General features: G+C 29.9%; 1 protein-coding gene across 1 annotated transcript in view; it reads left to right on the top strand.

The window, feature by feature from the left end:
• Positions 1-23918, top strand: part of Nox (NADPH oxidase) — a 68415-nt gene that overhangs the window by 19759 nt on the left and 24738 nt on the right. Inside the window, exons 2-6 of the mRNA XM_067050746.1 lie at positions 9926-10037; positions 12353-12450; positions 13583-13703; positions 20789-20939; positions 22379-22589. Of these exons, the coding sequence (XP_066906847.1) occupies positions 9926-10037; positions 12353-12450; positions 13583-13703; positions 20789-20939; positions 22379-22589 (693 nt within the window). The remainder of the gene's footprint in view (positions 1-9925; positions 10038-12352; positions 12451-13582; positions 13704-20788; positions 20940-22378; positions 22590-23918) is intronic.

Here is a 23918-nt window from a genome sequence, read left to right on the forward strand (position 1 = left end):
AAGTAAAAAGGGTGTAATAACCTAGATGTTGATCGCTCTGAATAAAAAACTAATCTAATCTAATCAGAATAGAGCAGTAAACAAAGTTGTAACGAAAAGTAAATATTTCTCCCATATTTCAAAAAGTATGTCTTTTATTTTGGTTGATTATATACAAAATAATTAAATTATCTACAAAACAAGAAAAAAAGTGTATACGAGACCAATATTATTAAAGATATGGTGTGTCGAACTATCTACGCATGTTCCACATTTTCTCATGGGAAAGCATTCACGTTTTATTGGTTTTTAATAAAATTAAAATTAATTTTAGTTAATTCTAAAATTAGACTAGTTTATAGAAAAGCCAAAAACGTGCATTTGAAGTAAACCTTTAGCATGGCCTTCCTAAAGAACGTTCATTAATTCCGCCCCTAAAGGAGAACAAAAAGGAAGACATACAATGGAAAAATAAAAAGGAAACAGATATATAGCAGATGAAAGATGAAAACAATTTTTTTATTTTTTGAAAATGACAATATTTTGAATGAAAAAAAAAAAAAAAAAAAAGACTTCATTCCAAAACTTGAAGTTAACCGGCACTTTAGAGAATCAAGACTTTTTTTTAATCTCCCAATGAAATATTTATGATTATTTTACTGTTTTTTTTTGTATTTTTCGCTTTCATAATAAGAAAGGTGGAACTTATTTAATTTATCCCCACTTGGCAACGGAATAATAAGTTTTTAAGGGAGTTTTTTGTGAGTAGCCTTTGGCTATTTAGCTTGTCTTTGGCTAGTCACTAGCGGAACACTCGGGAAATAATAAATTAAAAGTGGTACGCTGCTGTGTAACTAATAAAAAAAAGATATATTTGAGTGTTATTGTTATAGAACATCACGTCATAAAGAGTCCAATCGCTCTTAACTTGGAACCATCAGTGTTGTTCTTTTCCGTATGGCTGGTCACGTTTTCTTGCAAAACATCTGCATAAAATTTGTGTTCTCATCGCATTTAAGTGTTCTCCTAGCATACCGGAAAACGCTGATGCAATACATCTCAATAAAAGGTCTCGAAAGCTGAAATAACAGAAGAAGAGGGGATTTTCATAATTTACCTTTTTTTTTCTTGAACAATTAAATTGGAATAATACATTCTGTCGCGCTCAAGGTCAATAGGTGTTAGAGATGTTAGTCCATAATCATATTATATGTACATACTAACTAAAAATAAAAAGTAAATAAATAATAATGATTAAAAAAATACAATAAAATAATTAAGTATAAACTAAAATGGATGAAAATAAAATTATACACATTATAAATAAACATCGGTGGATAACTGAGGTAAATGATTAAAATAAAGTATATAATACCTTGAACACAACTATACCCACATACAATACATATTTCAACTAAAATCTTTATACGAAATTACTTAACAAGTCGTAAAAATGCCTTAATTTAAATAGATACCAGCCAACTTTTCTCCAAACCAAGCATCACAAAGAAATAAATAAATAACATTATATAAAGAAAGGACAGAGATAACACATCACTTCCACCTAAACAGTTTATAAAAGACGAACCAAATAGAGACTCTACATTAATAAAAAACAACTAACTCAGCACTACCCAACCCAATGGTTATTACTATGATTTTTCGATATTTTCTTCTACATTCAAATTAATTGTTGTCAACAATACACTTTTGAAAAATTTGTATATCATTGCCCATTGGCAACTTTACTTGATTTATTTTATCTTGTTTTTTTATGATGCTTATATTGGCTGGAGATCACTGACTAGGTAAGGGTTCAAATATAAAAAGACATGTTGCGAGAAAATAATTCTTCATTTTTACATGATTTCAAGAATATATACTATAAATAAAAGTAACAAATAAAAATCAAGAAATAAATATATTTCTCAAGATAAATTCCGATACTGTTTGGGCGCAGCGGCGTTTTTGTAATGAACATGTTTCATTGTAAAAAAAATTGTCTTAGACATTATTTCATAAAAGAAAATATTATGAAAAAAATAATAAAAATTTCGAATGATTTATGAATTCGATAAATTCGAAGACGTATTGCCGGGAAGAAATGGGCTTAAAAACATACCATGTCCAAAACAGTCCAACATATAGTGTATTGGAGTGTTTACTGCTTGATAAAAAAACGTTTTGCCAATTCAGGTACCTTCATATAAACATATAAGATATAAGATCACACAAATAAAAAAACAAATATAACTTATCACATTCAAAGCCTGATTTAAAGATGGGGCAATGCCGTTGTAGCCGAGCAGTCTTATGGCACCAAACAAAGGCATATTTTCTTACATATTGTTTATTTAATGCTTACGGAAAATTCATCGTAAATTCCGAAAATAATGACAAAAATTAATATATTAATAAATTAATTAGAAAATTAAAATTATATTAGATATACCAAGATTGATATAGAATAAAAACGTTATTTTCTCAGAAAACTCTTTGAAAAATCATATTTCGGCAACGGATTATAATAGAAAGGAAATGTTGGTGCCACTGAACTAGACATTTGCTGAATCAATCTCTCCACCCTAAGGTATTTTTTCGTGAAGCACCCTGCTCACATAATACAGACAAATAAATAATAGAACGTGGAAAGACCTTTGTAATCAAATCATTTATCATTACACAATATATGTAATAATGTTGTATACACACTCCCTCTTTTTGATAAATCGACTTGAGCCTTCATATTTAACATGGCTTGATTTAATATTACGGAAAACTGAAGAGGTTGAGAGCATTTTAAAATTTTAAATCCGGATTTTATTTCTAATTCTTATGCAAGAAGGCGAACCACCATTCAATATTGTAACGAGATCGAGAAACTATAGATAACCAATCGATTTGATCGGTCCGTTCGTGAACGATGTTTGACGAGTATGAAAAAAAGTTTACTAGTACGGCAGCAGTGGATTGCTGATTTTTGAAAATTTTTAGTATTTTTAGTGGCATATTTTTCCTGTTGTTTTGTTTTTTTTCTTGGCCCGGATATCGCGCTACAATATTATGACGCAACAAATAATAGCCTAAACGAGAGATACGAAGTGGTTAGCATGTCAGCGTATGCTACAAAACCACTATATCACTTACAAATTAATTCATTTAGTAATGATGTTATTCTTTATTTTGAATGTACGATGTAGCTGTTTTTAGTATATTTATTTTAAATATAAGTATATCGATTAAAACAACATGCAGTAACGTGTTCTGGGCTTTCGACTGCCAAGATTCTATACTCTTATTCAGGTAAAGATACAAATGAATTTATACAATTATATAAAATCCAACAAGCTTTACTAATCTAATGTTGGTCCGATTACGTGTAGATGACTTTATTTTTATTTCGAATAGAATTTAATTATATTTGTAAACAAGCTTGTGCAATGTTCCTGAAAATGTATAGTTTTTGAGTTGTTCAAATATCCATATATATTTATATATATATGAACGATTTTTCAAATCTTACTGCATATCTGCACCAACAGGACCCACCATTAAAATTGTGATATAAAAAAACCTGCATTTGGTCTTGACACTTTTTTATTACTTTAACACTCCTACGTTTCAGCCATTCTGGCCATTTCCAAGGTTCTTATTACACTATAAACATAATTGCAGGTCATTTTACCTTTTTCAATTATTTATCATTAGTCAATTTTCTTTAAAACTTTTAAAATTAATGTAAGGTGCTATATATCATGCTTTTTTGAAAATTCAGCAGTTAAGCACTCTTGAACTTTTTCAATCAGAATAAAACCTCTATTTTATTCGAGACCACTTTATTTAACCAATATCGATATAGTTAAAATCGTTCAATGAAAATCTTTAGAGCTATTTTTGAAAAAAAATCAATAATACAAGTTGCCACTTATAAAGATAATATAACTCGGGCCTAAAATTGTAATTAGTTTCAGCCAACAATGTGATAAAGTTTTTAAGGAATAGTGACTGTGATAAATGATTTTAATTTTGGTTTTTAAGTGAATATTGACTAATTAGAAATTGTTGTTTTGACCTGGGCAGAATAGCCTGCATGGAGTGAGAGTTTTTAAATTATATAATTCCAAAACTGTATTAAGTAGATTGTCCCTGAGGATGACAGGATTGGCCCAAACGTCGGACTTATAAGAAAAATAAAAGGTTTTGAGACTAAAATGGATAGAAATTAAATTATTTATTTTAAATAAATTATAATGATATAATCATGAACATTAATGATTAAAAATATACACCCAAACGCTCATAAATATGTATTCAAACACATATTTTACCAAGAAAATTAATTTTTTTGTATATATATGTAATTAATTTTGAAATGATTGATTATTTCACTAATTGTTTTGCCTTTAATGGCTCCTTCGCCGCATGCAATTAAAGACATTGGTATTATTGAGGTCGGGGCTGAGCGCTGGCCACTCGTTAAATTACTCGCTCTTTTCGTCATGTCTACTAATGTCATGATATAATCATCAAGAATGTCAGTGCACGAAAAAGTTCTCTCTTCTTTTGTTGTCCAACAAACTATAACAACTGTTTAAGAATGGTATTAGTTTAATAAAATTGTCGAAGGAATGGTACAAGTCTGATAATTATGTGAAGATCCACGACCATCATATAGATTTATTTTTATTTGTCATCTTTGTTATTTGTCTATTTTAAACATATTGTCTTGTTTTGAATTTTAAAAAATCATCTGAGAAACAAACGTACCGTTATTTTACGCGAAGTTACAGTCAATTATAATACATACATAAATTTTACGATATTGCAAAAGATACCGTTGGACATTATTTAAATTAATATACCCTTCTCACAAACCTATGACTTCCTGCCCTGCAGTATCCTTTGATAATAATCCACTAATCCCTATCGAACAGATTCGTTACTAAGGACTACATCTGGACAAACCACTAACTTGGAATCCTCATAGAAGACTAAAAATACAGGAAACTTGATTCAGATTATTACAACATTTACTAGACAAACGATTGAAACTTCCAACTTATTACAAAAAACTCATTTATACGACCATAGTAAGGCCCATTTGGACTTACGGATTTGAGCTTTGGACCTTCACTAAAACCACCATCTTATTCCTCTCGTATTCAATCCTTAATGCTCTTGAGGTTGTCACGAATAAAATGATCAATAAGGAACTCAATGTTCTATATGTTGCCGATTTGGCCAGAACCCAATATCAATCCTTCCATGATAAATACCTAAACCAATACTTGCAAGACCTCCTACTCCACAAATATTATTGGAGTTCAACCGATAGGTAGCTTCTCCACAAAACTGTATCATGCCAGTAGCCATCCATGGTGGAGTGGCATCCTCTGCTTGAACAGTCTCCACAGTTCCCCCATGGTTTGGTGCTGAAAGTTGTGGATCCACTTCAACCCGAAGTTAACGTTCTCTTGTGCACCCGATTTATCTCGGCTCGTGAAGCAGTTATAGTAGGACTACTGATGAACCCGACCCTGATCGCTTATGGGGCCCTGAACCTGTTGTTAATTTACCCGTTGCATTCGGTTGTCCCCCGAGGGAGGACAACGTAAGTCTAGCCCGAGTGATATCGGCCGTGCCCTCTGAGGGAACATGGAAGTTTATTAGCGATTACGGAGAATGAACTTATTCCTCCGCATTTTTGTAAGAAACACATGTTTTTCCCCCAGTTTTCAATTAAAATGGCACAAAAAAGAGATAAAAATATCAAGAAGCATGGTAAATTGACTGGTTTTAAGTGGAAATAGAACGTGCGAAGTATATTCACAAACTATAACTTCTCTAATTCATTGAGCAATATGTAAAATGAGTGGAACAAAGTTACACGGGCATGGTTCAATAGTAGAGGGAAACTTGATAAGATAATAAAGAAAACCCAAAACTGAGAAAAGAAATTTACAAGAACTCACATCCATATTGAAGAGTCCAATAGTAAAGATCTCTGTATGAATAAGACAGTGTTGTGATTTCGTAATTTACCATTAGTAATTTCCAAAACATCTCTTTATCCCTTATTGATTTTATAATTATTATTTTTTAAAATTTACTTGTTGTATATATGTGTATACAATTGTAAATATCAATAAATAATTTATTAAAAAAAAATTTTTTAAAAATAAAAATGGCAAAACGATCAGCTGAGTCTCGTGATGTAAGCAGTAGTGAAGACAAGTTTCAGATAGAAATTCATGTCAATTCAAGACAGATTTAACAAAATAAATATTCGAGCAGAATATAATAGTACTAACAGTGATGATGATATCAAATAACAAGAAAACGAAAATATTGTATAGATAGTGACAGCGATGATGATACCTTAACTTAACGTCGCTCTCTTAAATGTACTCGTAAATCCAGTAATATGATCTTAAGATAACACAGATATAATATCAAATATATGTGCAATTTTATTTTAATATGTTTTACTAACGGAATTTCTTCGTTGCCATTTTTCACAGGAATTACTCTCGAGGCTTTTTGAGCTATTCGACACTGATGGGGATGGATTTCTGGTTCAGGAAACATGGATTGAGTTCTTAAAAGAGCGTCTAACGTAAGTTTTTTTTTTTTAATTATTCTAGTAAATTCGTTACAACTAAGGTTAACTAATTACAGGTACGTTTTTATAATTATATATATACATAAAATGTGGTTCAAGTTTTCCCTTAATGTTTTTGATTAATATTATGAAGTAACAAGTAAATAATTATAAAAAATGTGCATTACTTTTTTATTATAATTCTAATATTTTTATAATAATTTATATTATAATTAAAGGTAACCTTTAAGCATCAGGATCATCCCTGCAAAGTATGACGAAGCGTTGGTTACCATTAAATAGTTTTTTTATTATTTTGTACCTTCACTGACCGCTACTCGGCCTATCTTCTTACAGTCTACTTCATACGGTCAATTATCTTCTTCCAATATAAATATATATTTTGTTTATTTATTTTTTAAATTCATAAATTACCGAGAAATGGGCAAATGAAACCTTTCATACCGTGATCATTAAATAAAAGACGGATGGTAATATTCAAAATGATGGCTTAATCATTTGGTTTTGCAATATTAAGGAAGATGTGGCCTGGGTACCGATAAAAAATCCTTTGAGAAATAATTTATAACGATAATATAAAAAATATTGAACAGTCATTAATTTTATGGTTTTAGAGATTTTCTTCGTCGTGTATGATTCATCGAGTTTAGTTGTGATAAAAGTAAAAACCGGTTATGATAATGAATGGCATGAAAATTGTTTCGAACATAATCCCCAATTTGCTACTGGGAGCACTAAATCATTTAAAGCTGCTAAATCGTTTCTGCTAAGGTCCTTCCAAGTTATCGATATAATTCTCGTAATAATTTGTTTCACCATCTGTCCTTCTCTCTTTTACAAATTATTTTATCTGCCTATCTGTCTTCAGTTCAAAAATTATAACACATTCGTCCTTAATTTATTTATTCATATCTTGTACGTTTCTTAAATGACTAGATTTAAAATGTACCAAACCTCAGTGACTTTTGGGAAGGGGGGGTCTAGTTCAATTAATTATTATTATATAATAGGATTTCAAGTACAAGGAACACATTTATGATCGTCATTTACATTTAATGTACATTCTAGGTCTCTGACTCCCTGGGTGCCCTCAAAGCTCCTTCTCAAATTTTCTTTGACAACCCTCTAGTTCCAGAAATTCACTACACCATTTAACAGATTGAAAATTTTTCGAGAAAAATAAATTTTTTGTGGGTTCCCAGTCCTTGCGGGACCTCCTGGAAACGAGGAAGTAAATAAAGCTCCAACAGACGTCTACTCACTAAGAAATATAGCACCCACCTACATTCCCCCTTCAGATCTGTTTCAACCAATACATTATAATTAGAACATTACAAAACTGCTAAAAAAATTGTACTGCATCAGAAAATAACAAGCTTAGAATCATAATGTTAACAGCTGGATTTCATCGAATGTACAAGAGATGAGGTGGTCATAACGCGCCTCAGAAATGGACACTGCTGGTGTTGGATCCATGGCTATCTCATAACAAGGAAAGATCCACCTCAGTATCAACTCAAAATTATTAGTATCATAAATTAATTTTATTATAAATTACCATTTAATATCCAATTGAATAATTAATAATAAGCCAAATATTTTGTTTGTTACAAGGGCAATGATAACCATCTGTAGTTTTTGCCCTTAAATTCAAAAGGCTTACATCCAGAATTCATAAAAAAAGTAAAATTCAGAATATTGTTATTAAAATTCAAAACATAAATGGGGTATTCATTTATACTGGAACGTAAAATACCCTGTATGTATTTAAATATATACATAAACCTATAATATCAGCCGTATAGATGTATTAGCACTCGTATAGAAAATAGCTAAATTTACCATAAATTATTTTCTAGTGACTATCTTCGTTATTTTCAAATTACCTAATATTTACTAAAATAAATTCACATTTTAAAAATTGTTAGTCATTGAAAAACTGAATCTCGGTAACTATAGAACATAAAGAGCTCTATCAAATTATAGCAAATTTATACTACTTTAAATTTTCATCCTATTTTAAGGGTATTAATTTTTTATTGGTACACAGGTTTAAAGACCTTTAGCAGTTATTGTGAGTGAAAAATGGGAGACATGTTTAGGCTTATCAGTTTTCCGTTCACCATTTTGCTGTTTTTACTTATTTTTTAAACCAATGACATAACCTTTTTTAACATCAAGATTTTTTCTAAATTAATAACACACTAGATTTTGGTTTGATTTTAAAAAATATATAAAAAACGCACTTTACACAATCAGTTTTCCAAAAAACATATTAAAGACGAAGGAAAAATATCAGGCGGGGTTTGTAGGGATTAGTTGCAACTATCACCTACTTTTTATTATATTTCCTCAACTGCAGAGATTTACCGAATTATATAAATAAATATGAAATGAAGCTCTTTCTCTTTGTCCAGGAGAACACCACCGAAGAATGGAACCGGCGTTGGGTGATAAGCCCAAAAGGGGCTACCTTAAGGAAATATTTCCCCACCGTTCGGTCACGGATGGAAGCAAAGTGGGTCCTCCCAGACTACTGGCTCTCTCAATTTCTTACGGGGAATTGGGGATTTCGAGCCAAGCTTCATGGCCTTGGGATCGATATCGACCCCCTATACCCTAGTTGTGGTGTTCCGGAGACTGTCGAGCACATCCTCATACACTGTATCGCCTTTGATGCATTACAGGCCAGATTGCTGAGGGAAACCGGACTACACCCTCACAGAGAACAACTTCCCTCAGCTAGTAAGCGAAGAAAACTACCCGTATTACAAAGAATTTGTATACGGGTGGAAAACAATTATTGAACCAAGCCACTTCAATATTCGTCAAAGAAGAAGACCAGCCCCTGGAATGCCTGCGGACAGAAGACTGAAAACTGATGAAACCTATAAGAAAACTTAATAAATCATTAATTGTAAATTGATTTATTAGCAGTAGTTTGATTATGAATATGTAACATCGAACTGCTGCTGCACACCTGTATTGCTTGTAAGGCAGGGGAAGGTGGAAATAAATAAAAAATAAAAAAAGCTCTTTCTCTTTGTTCTTTTAGATATTATACAGTCGACAGTGAGTGATCACTAAATTTATTCTCATAAATAAATCAGAAAAATATATTTAATGATTTTTGTCCAACCACTGCCATTTTCAATGTAATATGAATTCGGAAATATAATGTTAAAATGAACATAAAATTAATAACTCTCATCGATTACTCATTGGTTACTGGCAAGGGATAAAGTTATACTCCCATACCAAAAACCACCAAATAATTTAATCTAATATTCTAATCAAATTAATTATTTTTATTCGTTTTCACAGGGACGAAAAGCAAATAGATTTGGCTGAACAACTGGAAAGTGTCGCATACGTTCTTTGCGGTGATGAGAAAGTTTCATTAGATAAATTCTGTCAAATACTGCAAGCAAAAGGGGTAAGCTATTTTCATCTAACATTTCTTGATTTTAAGGTAATTGTATGATATTTCTCTTTATGCCTTCATAATATCTAAATTCAATATATAATTATTAAATGTAGAAATACAAGTTTTTTTTTTCATACTTATAGCAATTCACCGAGGAGGACATTTTTTAAGACTGTAAGTAATTACAATAAAAAAAATTAATTCTTTTTTCTTCAAACCTTAATATGACTTACCTTCCCCAATAAACCTTTTTTGTATTGGGTTGTAAAACAAGTTCGTCACGTTTTCAATATTTCAATTTAATCTCTCTGAGTTTATAAAATCATATTTACTTGGTCAATAATGTTTACATATTCTAAAATAGGGTTAGTTAAGGTGCTTTTATGCATCAGTTTCAACCGAGATTCCTTACCTTTAAGTGGTATTTTGCTTGCTCAAAGTGGAAGAGAAAAAAAATTCATTTTCGTCATTTAATGATTTTTTATTTCCGAAAAGGAAAATCCGCTGCACAGACGGTTAACAAAATTTGCAATGTGTATGGAGATTATGCCTTAGGAGAAAGCACCGACCGGAAGTGGCTTGCTGGTTCAGAACCGAAAATTTTGACTTGGAAGACGCAAAGCGCTCGGGTCGTCCTTCAACTGTTAATCATGACCAAATTCAAGCATTGGACACAGACATCCCTCACTCTACGACACGGGATATCGCAGAAACGCTTAACATATCTCATGCAAGTGTCTCAAATCATTTGGGGGCTGCGGGATATGTTTCTCGAAGTTTCCATCACGTTAACGATCTCATCTCAAAAATCTGAGAAGTTCTGGGAGGACGGAATAAAAAAATTACCTGAAAGATGGTAACATGGCAAGAAAATGGGTTATAAATAATTGATTTAAAAAAATATTTACAAAAATCTGAAGTTTTTATTAAAATCACAAGTAAAAAACGCTACAAACTTATTTTACAGTCCGATACTTATAAGATAAAAAAAATATTATTTCCTTAGCTTCTCCCTTTGATTTCTGGCTCTACAATTTTCTTCAGACTATATCATATAGATATTCTTTACTTATTCTTTATTTACTGGACAAAATAAAGTCCGAAATTACAAATTAAATAAACTACTTAGAATTTCGAAGGATACATAAATATATTTTCCAAGAAAACCAACTTCTAACTCCCAAGAATAGAGTTACTTATAAAGTTTAAACAATACTTTAGTAGGTTGAATGACTACTCATTCTTTAATTCGAAACCGCCCCTTACTTCTAAGATATTCCCAGGTCCAAAGAATTAACATGTAAATAATAATGAAGATACCTCAATAACGATATGCTAAGTTATTAGTACAAGTTATAAATTAACTCTTATTGTTAAAATAAATCGTATCGTAAGTGTACTGTATAAAAATTCCATGTCTAAAATATGAAGTTGTACTGAAAGTTATTTGGAGAGAAAAACGGATAAATGTTTAATCTTACATTAAAAACACTCTTTAAAACTATTACGTAATATATGTACTTCGCCTCCATAAATTTTTCTGTAAATAACATGGTTCAACTGTTGCCCCGGAGTTACAACTCCCTTGACCACACCACTATTACCTGAACTTCAAAATTAAGTAATCGCTTGCGAAAGAATATAAAAGAACTTTCTGGAGAATTTTTGCATTGCATTGAAGTCTTATTAATTATTCTGTATAACGGCAAATCCAAAAGCGGAAAAGGTATTTATCCCTGGAATTCATATTTATTTGTTTATCTTAAATCGCTTTTCATTTCTGTTAAAAATACTCTGGTTTCCGATAGGAGATTATTTGACTTTAAACTGTTATAACAAATAACAGTTATTTGATTTTTAAAAAAATTGACGTTCTTTCTATTTACAGATTAACACATCAAGATTGTTGAGAGATATTAATGTTTATTAAAATGTAATTTAATTTTGATATTATTATAATAAATAATATATATGAATATACTACATAAAAACAATATATAATCATCCTAGATTTTAAATTTTTATCCTTGATCTTATCTACAAATAAGACGGTTTTCTCATTTCAGGGTAAATTCATTTCAATACTAAAAATTATTTAAAAAAAAAAAAAAAAAATGATCATAGTTTACTTACGAATTTATCCAATTTGTCTAATGTATTTGTATTTAAAACTTCAGATGCATGGTTTCTTCACATACACGTTTTTCTAACATTTTAATATCCTAGGTAGACGATGTATGAATGAGTCATCAACACATTAAAAAATATATTCTCAAGTTATACTTAATTAATAAATTATAAGTTGTTTTTGTTTTTTTTTCTAGATTGTGGATAAACTTTTTCGAATTATTGATCAAGATTCAGATGGTGTCATAACAGCAGCACAAATAATGGAATTTCTAGCAAATATTACGAATACCCGGTAAGATATGTCTATACCACTAAATTTTCTTTTTGGATATATATATTCCTTATATAAACTGTATTATTGTTTAAATTGTCTACCGAACCTCCTGACAATCTTAAAATAGTCGTTTTGTAATTTTGAAGCAATGTATGCTAGTAGAAGTTTCGTTAAGCATCAACTAGATGTTCGAAATTATAGTTATTATAATTGATATTATTGTATAATGTGTACACATAACATTATTGTATAATATTGACGGTTTAGTTTTCGGATTGAAAGAATGTTCAATTTATTATATCATTTAAACTGAGGCTGAAATATTTTGTAATAGTAAATAATGCCAGAAGTTTTGTTCTATTCCACTTCAAGACACTTTCATAGTATTAGGTATTTAATAAATAAATAGACTTTAAATATTTATGTAAATAAATTTTAATAAATACTATATGATATGTTCTGGACATGCGGGAAAATTTCACAACAATACTAAGAGTTCTTGAGAGACATATCATATCAAACGAACAGTATTTTTTTAAATATTATATTTCAAAGGAAACATAACAATGAATAGAATATAAAGAATAATTAGAAAAAATATCTAAGAATAGTTGTACATAAATTTAGATTTATAATTTCGATATGACTTTTTTTTTTCTCAGTTGTATGACGTCCAAAAAACATAGTTAATCTTTTGGGACGTCTGTTAAAACCCTGACACTAGATGAATTCAGAACACAGAAACATAAACAAATATATATACTTTTTTTTAATTTAAAAAGAAAATATTACTAGTAATAATATATTAAAATATATAAATATAAAATACCAACTAAATTGAATATATCTTTAAAGGAAATATATTAAATAAAATTAATCATGATCAATTGGACAATGAAAATTATATCAATTATTAAAATGGATAAAAACTACTTAAATATTGAAGGAGTAATCAAAAATAAAATATATGACACAAATATCTGTATACTTCCCTTGGGCAGTAACCCAATTTAAAAAAATAGCAAATAAAAATTCTTCAATTGCTATTTTAAATAATACAAATTCAAATTTGTTAAAGGGACGACAAGAATGATTATGGAAGTGAGTTTTAAAATTATATTTGGTTTTAAATGAAAGTTCTTTGTTTCAGAAAACGTTCCGGATTCGACAAAGGTAACCTGGAATGGTTGGAGCAACTTTTCAGACAAACAGTTGGAAATGAAAAAGAAATAAGAAGAGATGATTTTAAGAAGATTCTAATCACTAAAAATGTATGTATTAAGAAATTCTTAAGTTTATTTTTTATTTTTTTTAATTTATTTTATACTGGAGTTGAATCAGGGAACTTTAAAACGTGAAAAGTTCTGTCTTAGCTCCAATATCAGAGAATTTACTTCACTTTAAAAATTATATTTTTCAGGGTTTTTGAATAGTAGATAAAAAATAGGTAATGGAAATAAAAAATAAATATGGTAAAACAGCGCTGAATGGAAAATGATTTTACATATAATTTTAAAGAGCTCGTAATAAGGGCTTATCATTTCTAATAGAATATGGTAGAAAGTTTTTTATTCTTCGAGGATATGGAGTGGTTCATGAGCGTAGATAAACATAAAAAAAACTTTAAGAAATTGTAAAGAATTTTTCATTAATTTTTTTTTTAATTAGGATAAAAATCCGAACTTTGTAGCAAAACAGAAAAAAAAAGATTTTCCAAAGAATATTAAATGCACTGTGTTGGGGTGTGTTACTAGTTTTTAAACTGAAGTTGTAAGAAATAGGATGCCAGTTAGAAACGACGTTATAATACTACTCATTTAAAAATACCATCTAAATGCAAAATTCAGGATAGATAATGATACAGGTTAATGGATAATACAATTATGAATTGCAATTAAAACATTTAAAAAATTAAATTGAATTTTATCGCACCCGGACCAAATTCCATTTATTTGTAAGCACACGGTCAATCAGCAATCTTCCAGTATTTAAAAAATTACAATAATTGCAAATAATTTAAGATTTGTCTCACTATTCCTTATACCATTATGGTCTTACATACATAAACACAATAAAAAAATCTAGACATTAACAAACTAACGGACGAAACCTGACAAAAGGGCTGGCTAATAATGGAAAGCAGTGAACCTTACCTCCTTGGCGCTCCTGGTCTCCTGATGCTGGAGGTGGTGAACATTTTGACGCTTTCTGAAAGCGTTAACTTCCCTTTCCCAAATATTTTTAATTTAAATTTCTTTCTTCTTCAATATTTTTTGGAGTTAATTTTTCTACCTTTAGATTTTTAAAATCTATATAAATTAAAGATAAAACTAAAATTGCAGATATTCATAAATTTTCTTAATTAATGAAATTATTGCAGTTTGTTTTTAATAATTTATTTTTTCAACAGTACTGCTGTTTAATTAAATTATTCCATTTTAAAGCCCAAGGTCACAAATTGTATACTGTGATTTTAGATTTATATTTTAATAACAATCAATAAATACATTTTAATTGTGATTAATACAACAAAGTTCTTAATGAAATTTAATTAAACAGCTATTATCAAAATCACTTAAAAAAATATATAGAATAGGTTTTGCATTTTGCAACTTAAGTAAAATATAATTTCAATAGAAACATTAAAAATGTGTTATGCATTTCCAAGTTCTTGACTGTAAAACATATAGTATGAATTATATTTATTTATGTTGGGTGATATGGTCCTCTATTATAATCTGGACCTCTATTATAGCATTCCTAGCCTCTCTCCTATCCTTAGCAAGTGCTCCCCATATTATATCTCCCATCTTCTTCAAGATTTCCTCCACCTTGTCCAACCACTTTAAGCATATTCTTTCTCTACAATTTTTTCTACCAGGTCATTCTTCGAGTAAGTGTTTGTGGACAGATCCCTTTGGGATAAGTTTCATATGACCTACCTATCTGATCTGGCTCTTTCAAACAATTGAGACCATTGATATCATGCAGGTCTCAGAACTAGAAGTGATGAGAGGTCTTATGAATTTTTCATATACCATAATCTTACTCTTCTGAGACAGGGCTCTATAATTCAGAATTTTTAACATATCATTGCAGCATATTTTCTTGGAGGTCATCCTTACTTTCAATTCTTTCATTCCATTGTTTTTGCTTATTGAATGTGGTTTCTGCTTTTGATATGTATGATTGTGGATAGTATAGGTGGAGAGATGATGAAGAACTATATGAAATAGATTTACAATCTAATGTTGGAAATCTTGATTACAGAGCAGATACAAAAACAATAGAATACTGATGTAATATGCTCCATTTTTCAGAAAAAGAACTGTGATAATTAAAGAGACATATCTCTGCAACTCTGTTGAATAAAAAAATTCAGTTTTGGCCCAAAAAGATCTTGGGTAAATTTCACTGTGGTTTAAGACCATTCTTGATTAGCCAAATGCTGGAAAAACATATAAATACCAGATAAAAAGAAATGATTTTTATAGATTTCAAATAAGCATATGATAGTATGATTACATATATACTTTTCAATTATTACTAACCCAATAAAGATCTTAAGGTTCGATTCAGGCTGTAGGTAGACTTTTTTTTATAATAGCCATAAATAGTAAACCCAATACATTTCAAATTCTAAAATTTAAAGGATAACACAAAGAAAGAAATAATCCTGCATTTATCAGAGTACTCCAACCTATCGAGTCAATGGGAAATGTTAATTTATTCTAGCTAATGCAGTTTGTTTACAACAAATACTGCAAAATATAAATATAAAACACTTTTAAATACATATAATATGCTATAATTTTTGTCTTATTAATGTTAGCTATATCAGCTATAATAAACTGCAACCATTTATTAAATTATAAAATTGACAGTATCCTTAATTCTTTTAATTCAGTGCTTAATTTAGGTTAAATTAAAGTGTTGATAATCAATTGAAGAATAAGAATTTAACAAATCATATATGTTTCTTAATGTTATAATAATTAACAACAAATATTAAATTGACATAAATATCATCATAGATTTAGTTCAAAGACGTTTAATAGTTTATTCTTTCTTAACAAATGGTTGCAATTTTAATAATATACAGTATACTGTATATTGTTAAAAGAGTTTTAAAAATATTTTGCAGTATTGGATGTTTGACCTAATATTTTTAAATAAACTGCAATAAGAAGAATAAACTAATATTTCCCTTTGACTCTATCAGTTGCAGTACTCTATGATAAGCACATGGTTATTTCATATCTTTGTGTTATCCTTTAAATTTTAGAATTTGCAATGTATTGGGGTTTTTTTTATAGGTAATATAACAAAAAGTAAATTTTCTGCCTACTGCCTGACTTGAACCTTAAGATTTTTACTGGGTTAGTTCCAGTTAAAAAGTATTAATTATATAAAATGTAAATATAAAATCATACTATCATATGCTGGATTTTATTCCAATATTATCACTGGTGATTTTAACACCAACATGCTCTCTCAATCCAGTGATAAAAAGGAGGGAATAGAATTCCATAGGGAAGAAGAACGGATGAGGAAAGATTTACCAAAGGCTGCGATTCGATGGGCAGTTACATATAAGTCTGAAGACTGTGAGCGGGTATTGCGGGAATGCACTGAGGACTTAAATTGAAGGATATCTGAGGTGAACGATGGACGGCGGGATTGGATAACTTGATAGAGAAAGGAAGCAAGGATAATTTAAATGCGAAAAGGTACGATGGGAAATATTGGAGACGTGGTTTTTCCAGGAGAGAGTTTGATTTATAGTGACACCAAGGTTTTTAACGCATGGATGGCATTGTATTGAATTGTTGTTTAGGAATAAGAGGAATAGTTTTCAGGAGGTGATTGGATCCTATTACGATTGCCAGTCTTCTATGCATTCAACTTAAGCTTGTTTTCTTGTCCCCACTGACTAATTCTATTCAAGTCTTCTTGAATCTTCTCCTTAGCAACTAATAGGTCAGAAGGTGGGAAGGAAAGGTAAATTTGGAAATCATCTGCATACAAATGGTATTGAGAATGTTGGATAAGGATGGGTCATTGGTGTAGATAGCGAAAAGGGTAGAGGATAGCAATGAACCCTGAGGGATACCACAGGTGAGGGGTCGTCATTGATGGAGGTTTATCAGGAAGGAATGAAACCAGCTCAAAGCACTGTTGGATAGAGGAAGATTTTGTAGTTTGGTAAGAAGGATGTTGTGGTCAACCATGTCAAATGCTTGCATCTCTGCACCTAAACTACCCCCTACCATACATTTCAAAAGAGGAAACCACACCCAATAACTGAAAATGATGAAATAGTGAAGGAATTGAAAACAAGGATAACCACCAAAAAGAGATGAAATTATACCATGTGAAAAATTCTGAATTATAGAGCCCTCTCACAAGATCAAGATTATGGTACAAGAGAAAATCATAAGACCTCTCGTCACTTATGGTTCTGAAACCTAAGGTGTAAGGAAGGAAGTTGCTGACATGGGAAAAATGTATTTTACACAGGATCAATGGCCCAGTGTGTGAACATGGGCAATGGAGAATCTATACAAACTATGAGTTGTGCTGGATGTAAGAGATACTGGATTTGGTTTAAATGGTTTCAAATCAGATGGCTGGGTCATATAGCACACATCCCCAGAGATTCAGTTCTCATATGCCTGCTCGAAGACTGACATGGTAGAGGAGGCTAGATAAAGTGGAGAAAATCTTGAAGAAGATGGGAGATAGGAGATGCTTACCAGAGATAGGAGAGAATCTAAGGTAATAAGAGAGGATCAGGTTCTTGGAGGATAACATAACATAACACAAAAAAAATAAATAAATGAATTTAAAATCATTCAATACAGTTTGTAGCCTACAACTTGAAAATATATGGCACACCTTTAATATTACGATAAAAAATTATATTTTACCAAGATACAATTAGTATTTGTATTGTATTAGATTCTTTTGAAATACATAGATTTGGGTAATAGCTGTTTAATTTAATTTCATTTAGAACATTATTGTATTAATCACAATTAAAAAGTATTAATTATTATAAAATGTAAATATAAAATCATATTACCAATAATATAAAAAAATTTAAGACAAGCAAAAATTTGGAGTCAAAAGACTGAAAAATACTATGGAGTAATTTAGTTTATTTTATCCTTATACAAGACTTCTTCTCTCATAATGCAGAGAGAAATTTATTTTTTACAGAAGAAGTTAAGGAATGCCAAAATACTTTTTTTTTACACTGGTTAGTATTTTAAAGTTGGCATAAACTTGTGCCAGCCAACTAAATTTGATATTGCTAATACTGGTAAGTGCACTAGTAATTGAAAGGTCAATCTTTGTTTTTAAATATTAAGAGTTTGGTACCAACAATCGTTTCAAAATTTGTACCAGTTATAAGCTGAGGTATCTTACAACTAAGGCGAATTTAGTTTAATATTTAAAAACAAAAGTTGGCCAATCAATAACTGGTGCACTAACCCTATGCTTTTACATCCCTCTATCTCTCTTCCCCCTATCTTTTTTAAAGCTATCTGGACAACTTGAAAACAATCATCCGTTTTACCTTATTTATGTGATTTTTTGCATTCCAAAATTATTCTGAAGAAACAAAATCTGAATAGTAATAAATAATGACTAGATTTTACAGTCAGTTGATGGACTGGAAAAATTTGAGACATCCAAACTGTATTATTAAACAGCATTATAGTTGAAAAACGCAATTATCAAAAATATACTACAATTATTTCATAAAATAAGAAAATTTATAAATACCCACAATATCTCTTTTATCTTTAATTTCAATAGATTTTAATAATCCAATAATCTTCGAAATAGCAAAAGACCTTCTCCTACAAAGGCAGAAAAATAAATTTCTACAAATATTGAAGAAATTTAAATAAAATAATATAAACGGCTACTTACGACCCCGTAACGCTTTCCAAAAGCGTCAAAATTTTCATCACCTCGAGTATCAGGAGACCAGGAGTGCCTAGGAGGTACGGTTCACTACTTAGCGCTGCTAGTCGGCCGTTTTGTCTCGTTTCGTTCATGAATTTTTTAATTTTCATATTTTTAATGTTTAAATACATATGGAGATATAAGCATTAACATTAAATGTGTTAATGGATATATATACCTAATTATTAAAAGAAATTTTTTAATATGTGTGTGCAAGATCATATTGGTATAATGAGTGGTGAGACAAATCTTAAATTATTTTTAATTATTAAAAGTAATTTTTTTAATGTTTTAATTGCAAATCATAATTGGGTTATCCATTAATCTTTGTCATTATCTATCCTACATTTTGTATTTAGGCTGTATTTTTTAATGAGTAACATTATAATGTCGTTTCTAACTGATGTGCTGGTTTTTAGAAGTTAAATTTTTCAATTTAAAAACTTATCACACGGTGCATTTAATATTCTTTGACAAATCAGATTTTAAAAAAATGTAATGAAAAATTCTTTACAATTTCTTAAAGATTTATGGCCATAAATCACTCCACCTATATCCTCAATGAATAAAAAACTTTCTACTAAATTCTGTTTATGAGCTCTTTAGTTAAAATTATGAGACAGAACTTTTTTCATTTAGTGCTCCTTATCATATGAACTGTCTACCGTCCGGAAATTCTAAAAGGTATCATTTTTAAAGTAAAGTAAATTGTCTGATATTTGAACTCTAACAGAGCTCTGTACCGTATTTTAAGGTTCCCGAAATGTTTTTAAAAACAAGAGATTTCCTTCCCACGCCAAAAAAAAAACTGGTGTAGTGCGCGCATCACACAACTTTCACTTACTATCCTATTTACGTCCCCAAGTTAGGTGTAGGTAAGTGAGCTCTTGTTGAAGTTATCGCTATTTTTGAGATTTTCAAAAACATTTAAAGACCAGAGAATACGAAAATTATGAACAAAATTTTTTTATTTTTCTGTTGCTATAAAAGTTTATATTTTAGGGCTTCTCTAGATGTGAAAACAAATATAAGTTTTGTTCCTGCCAAAGAATACAACAGCTTAACAAAAGATAACGAAGCAGTCACACGATCGGGAAAGATCGAGCTGTCTCGGCATTTCCCGTTCGAGTCCCCAAGAGCAGAAATTTAGCTTGTAATTTTAAATAGATTATTATTGTTTTCTTTACGAGTTCATTATTTTTGTGTCTCAGTTTCAAGAGTAATTAGTCTGTTTCAGTTATCAAATCATGATAACTGATGCATATATTGTTTCAATTATCTAGTAAAATAATCATTGTATATGATATTTTTAGTAATTTATTAAAGCCTTTGTTAAATAATTTAATTTCACTACTAATACATTTATTTATTGTTATAGCCATTTTTCACTGAAAGAGTTTTTCAAATATTTGACAAAGATGACTCTGGTTCAATTTCACTGCAAGAGTTTTTAGATGCAATGCATCAATTTGCTGGTCAATCTCCAGATGATAAGATCAAGTTCTTATTTAAAGTTTACGATCTTGATGGTAATTCCTTTTATGTTTAGCTACAATTTTAGCTATAGTATTGTTGTATTTATTTTAACACCAACTAATTATTAGTTAAAACATTACTAAGTAGTTTTAAAAGTACTTCAAACATATAATTATACAAATTGATTATTATTATTGGTTATTCCTTTTTTAATAGCAGGTAATTGAACATTTGTCTCTAAAACACTTTCAAATAAATTGACATTCGGTTCAACCAAATATCTGAATAGATTTTAATAATTTTACCAAAACTATAAGTTTGCCAAGTCCAACATATAGAGGAAATCAACTGCATGCTTACAGAAGTTTTAGAATCATAAAAAATGAAGGCTTAATATCAACTTCAAATTGATCAACTCAGCATTTCGACCAACAAAAAGTATGAAGAATTTCAAATACATCAGGTAAATATTCAATAGAACCTCCTCCAGTGACAGTGATCAGAAAATAGAAGAAAGGAGAAAATATACTGCTAAATTGTGTTCTTCAGCGCAGTGGTGCCCCAAGTGTATGCCAGTGGCGCCATAAGCGAATACCACTTTCTCAAAATATTACAAAAAGAAACAGAAAAAAACTTAAACTAAAATAGAAAATACCCCAATTTGACAACAGTCTTATATCACATTTGAAATATTTATTTGAATTCAGACTAAATTACATGTCACAGCCTACCAAGAGATCATACCAAACATAATAGAAGGGAATCCTGTGACTAAAATCTTTGGAGGAGGGTGATGAGAAAATTTAAAAGGGTAAGAATTATAAATAAAAAAGAAAGTGAGAACTGGTGGAGGTGAAAAGGAGCATTAAAATCTATTAAAGATTAAGCTGGTTTGGGCTTTTTGAAAAAATATTTCCTGAAAAATCAACGAAGATACTAATACAATGGAAATAAGGAAAAAAGAAGAACTAAAGTAAAATATTAAGATGAAGTTCTAGTAGAGCATGGGATCAGGAAAGTGAGGACTAAAAAAATTTGAATGATGTTCAAGTTGAGCAAGAAACATTAATAGAAAAAAACTGCAATAAATTTTTTATTTATTTGAGATCAATTATATTTTGATATACCACAATTTATGGTGAAAATTATGTTTTGTGTTTCAAAAGAATCCAGATTTTCGACGTAATGCTTATAATACTAATAATAATACTTCGAACCATACTTAAAATATTGATGGCAAAAATTCTTTATATGTTCAATTGTCAGCAAAAATATCAACCAGAACATTGATAAATTATTTTTTAACTAGTATGGTAATTAAATCTGTTTCTGAATTATTACAAAATGCCCAATTGTAATTCTTAATAATTATTATTATCTTTCTAATACATAATACTAAATTAATTAATCTTAAATATTTAATTTAGGTTTAAAAAGTTATAACAATCCTACATTTTATATAGGTAAGTTAATTTGTTAAATGAAATTTCAGGTGATGGTCTTATTCAACATAGAGAACTGCAACATGTAATGCGTGCTTGTATGGAGGAAAATGGAATGCAGTTCAGTGAAGAGCAGATTGATGACTTAACTATGGCTCTTTTTGAAGATGCTGATTCTGAATCTAGAGGAGCCATAACATATGAATCATTAAAGAATCAATTAGAAAAACATGGTGGTTTACTTGAAAATCTTTCAATTAGGTATTTCACTGGTTTCAAACTTCATTCTATTACTTATACAAAATTTGTGTATTTATTTTCATATTTGCAAATTAGAATTTTTTAATTAAATATAATCCTTGCATAAATCTTTATCTTATATCATCAAAATGTATATACAATTTTTTAAGTAAACATTCATTTGATCATTTATTTTAAATGATAAACATAGTTATATTTATTTTACTTCTGTTGGATAAATGATAATCATTAAATATAATGATTTAATCTTTCCACTTCTCTAATCTCAAATTTCTCATAAATTCTCTAAAGGACACAAAACAAACTTCACTGTTTTAGTGAAAAATTTTACAATACAAATCTTTTTATAATTTCTCTATCAATGAATAATTATAATGGATTGACCTTCTTACACCTTTTCTTTTAGGAGTACAAACATAATTCATTAGTCAACCTCTCTAAACGGTACCTAAGTTCTGTGAGAAGTGTGAGTACAACAACAGGTAGGATTTTAAAGTGGGAAGGGTATTAGAGTGATAAATATTCATAGTACTATTTTTTTTTATAGATGGAGAAAGTCTATTTTCAATTCTTGGGAAATTGGGTAGATAAGAGTTGATTCAATAGGTACAATATAAAATTAGGAAGACCAATCAATAATGGAATGGAATTCCAGATTGACAAAGATTGAATGAGCATAGAATAATCAAAGAATGCACTAAGATGATCTGTTGTATCTACTTCTAATAGGCAAAAACAGGTATAAAGAGAATGAATGAGAGGATTAACTGGATGATCGAACTGAAGAAGACTGGAGCTTATTGATAAATGGTAGAATCGGAAAGTTTGGTTGAGAAAATGGCCAGAAGATAATAGAGCAGTAGAAATGGCACCGCCACTTCAATTCTTCATGATATTGGGTAACAATATGACAAAAGTATGACATTGGGCATCGCAAAGATAAAATGAACCGAAAATTTGAAAAACCATTTGATTTCAACCTTCAGATTTCCGGAGACATTTGTACACATAGCAAAAGATAAGCCAAAGTAGTGGAAAATTAAGAAAAGGGTGATGAAATAAAGAAGCAGCAATGGGATATAACAGAGTTAAGTCAATGGTGATATAAAAATTTTCAATGCTTGGATAGGATATTGTCGGGGTTTGTCTGGTCTTAGGCGATTTCTCCAGCCTGATATCCACTTTACAGAAGGCCCACGACAAGGCGTATTCATTTGTAAGTTAAGACGGCCGTGCCAGAGGATGAGCCCTGGACACTGACGAGGTAGAGGAGTTCTGGGTAAGAGAGACTGAGGTAGAGTAACAGTTCTAGTTGCCGAGATGAAGCGG

The sequence above is a fragment of the Halyomorpha halys genome, unplaced genomic scaffold, assembly GCF_000696795.3.
Source record: "Halyomorpha halys isolate HHAL.00 unplaced genomic scaffold, Hhal_1.1 Scaffold79.1, whole genome shotgun sequence".
Classification (NCBI taxonomy): Eukaryota; Metazoa; Arthropoda; class Insecta; order Hemiptera; family Pentatomidae; genus Halyomorpha; species Halyomorpha halys.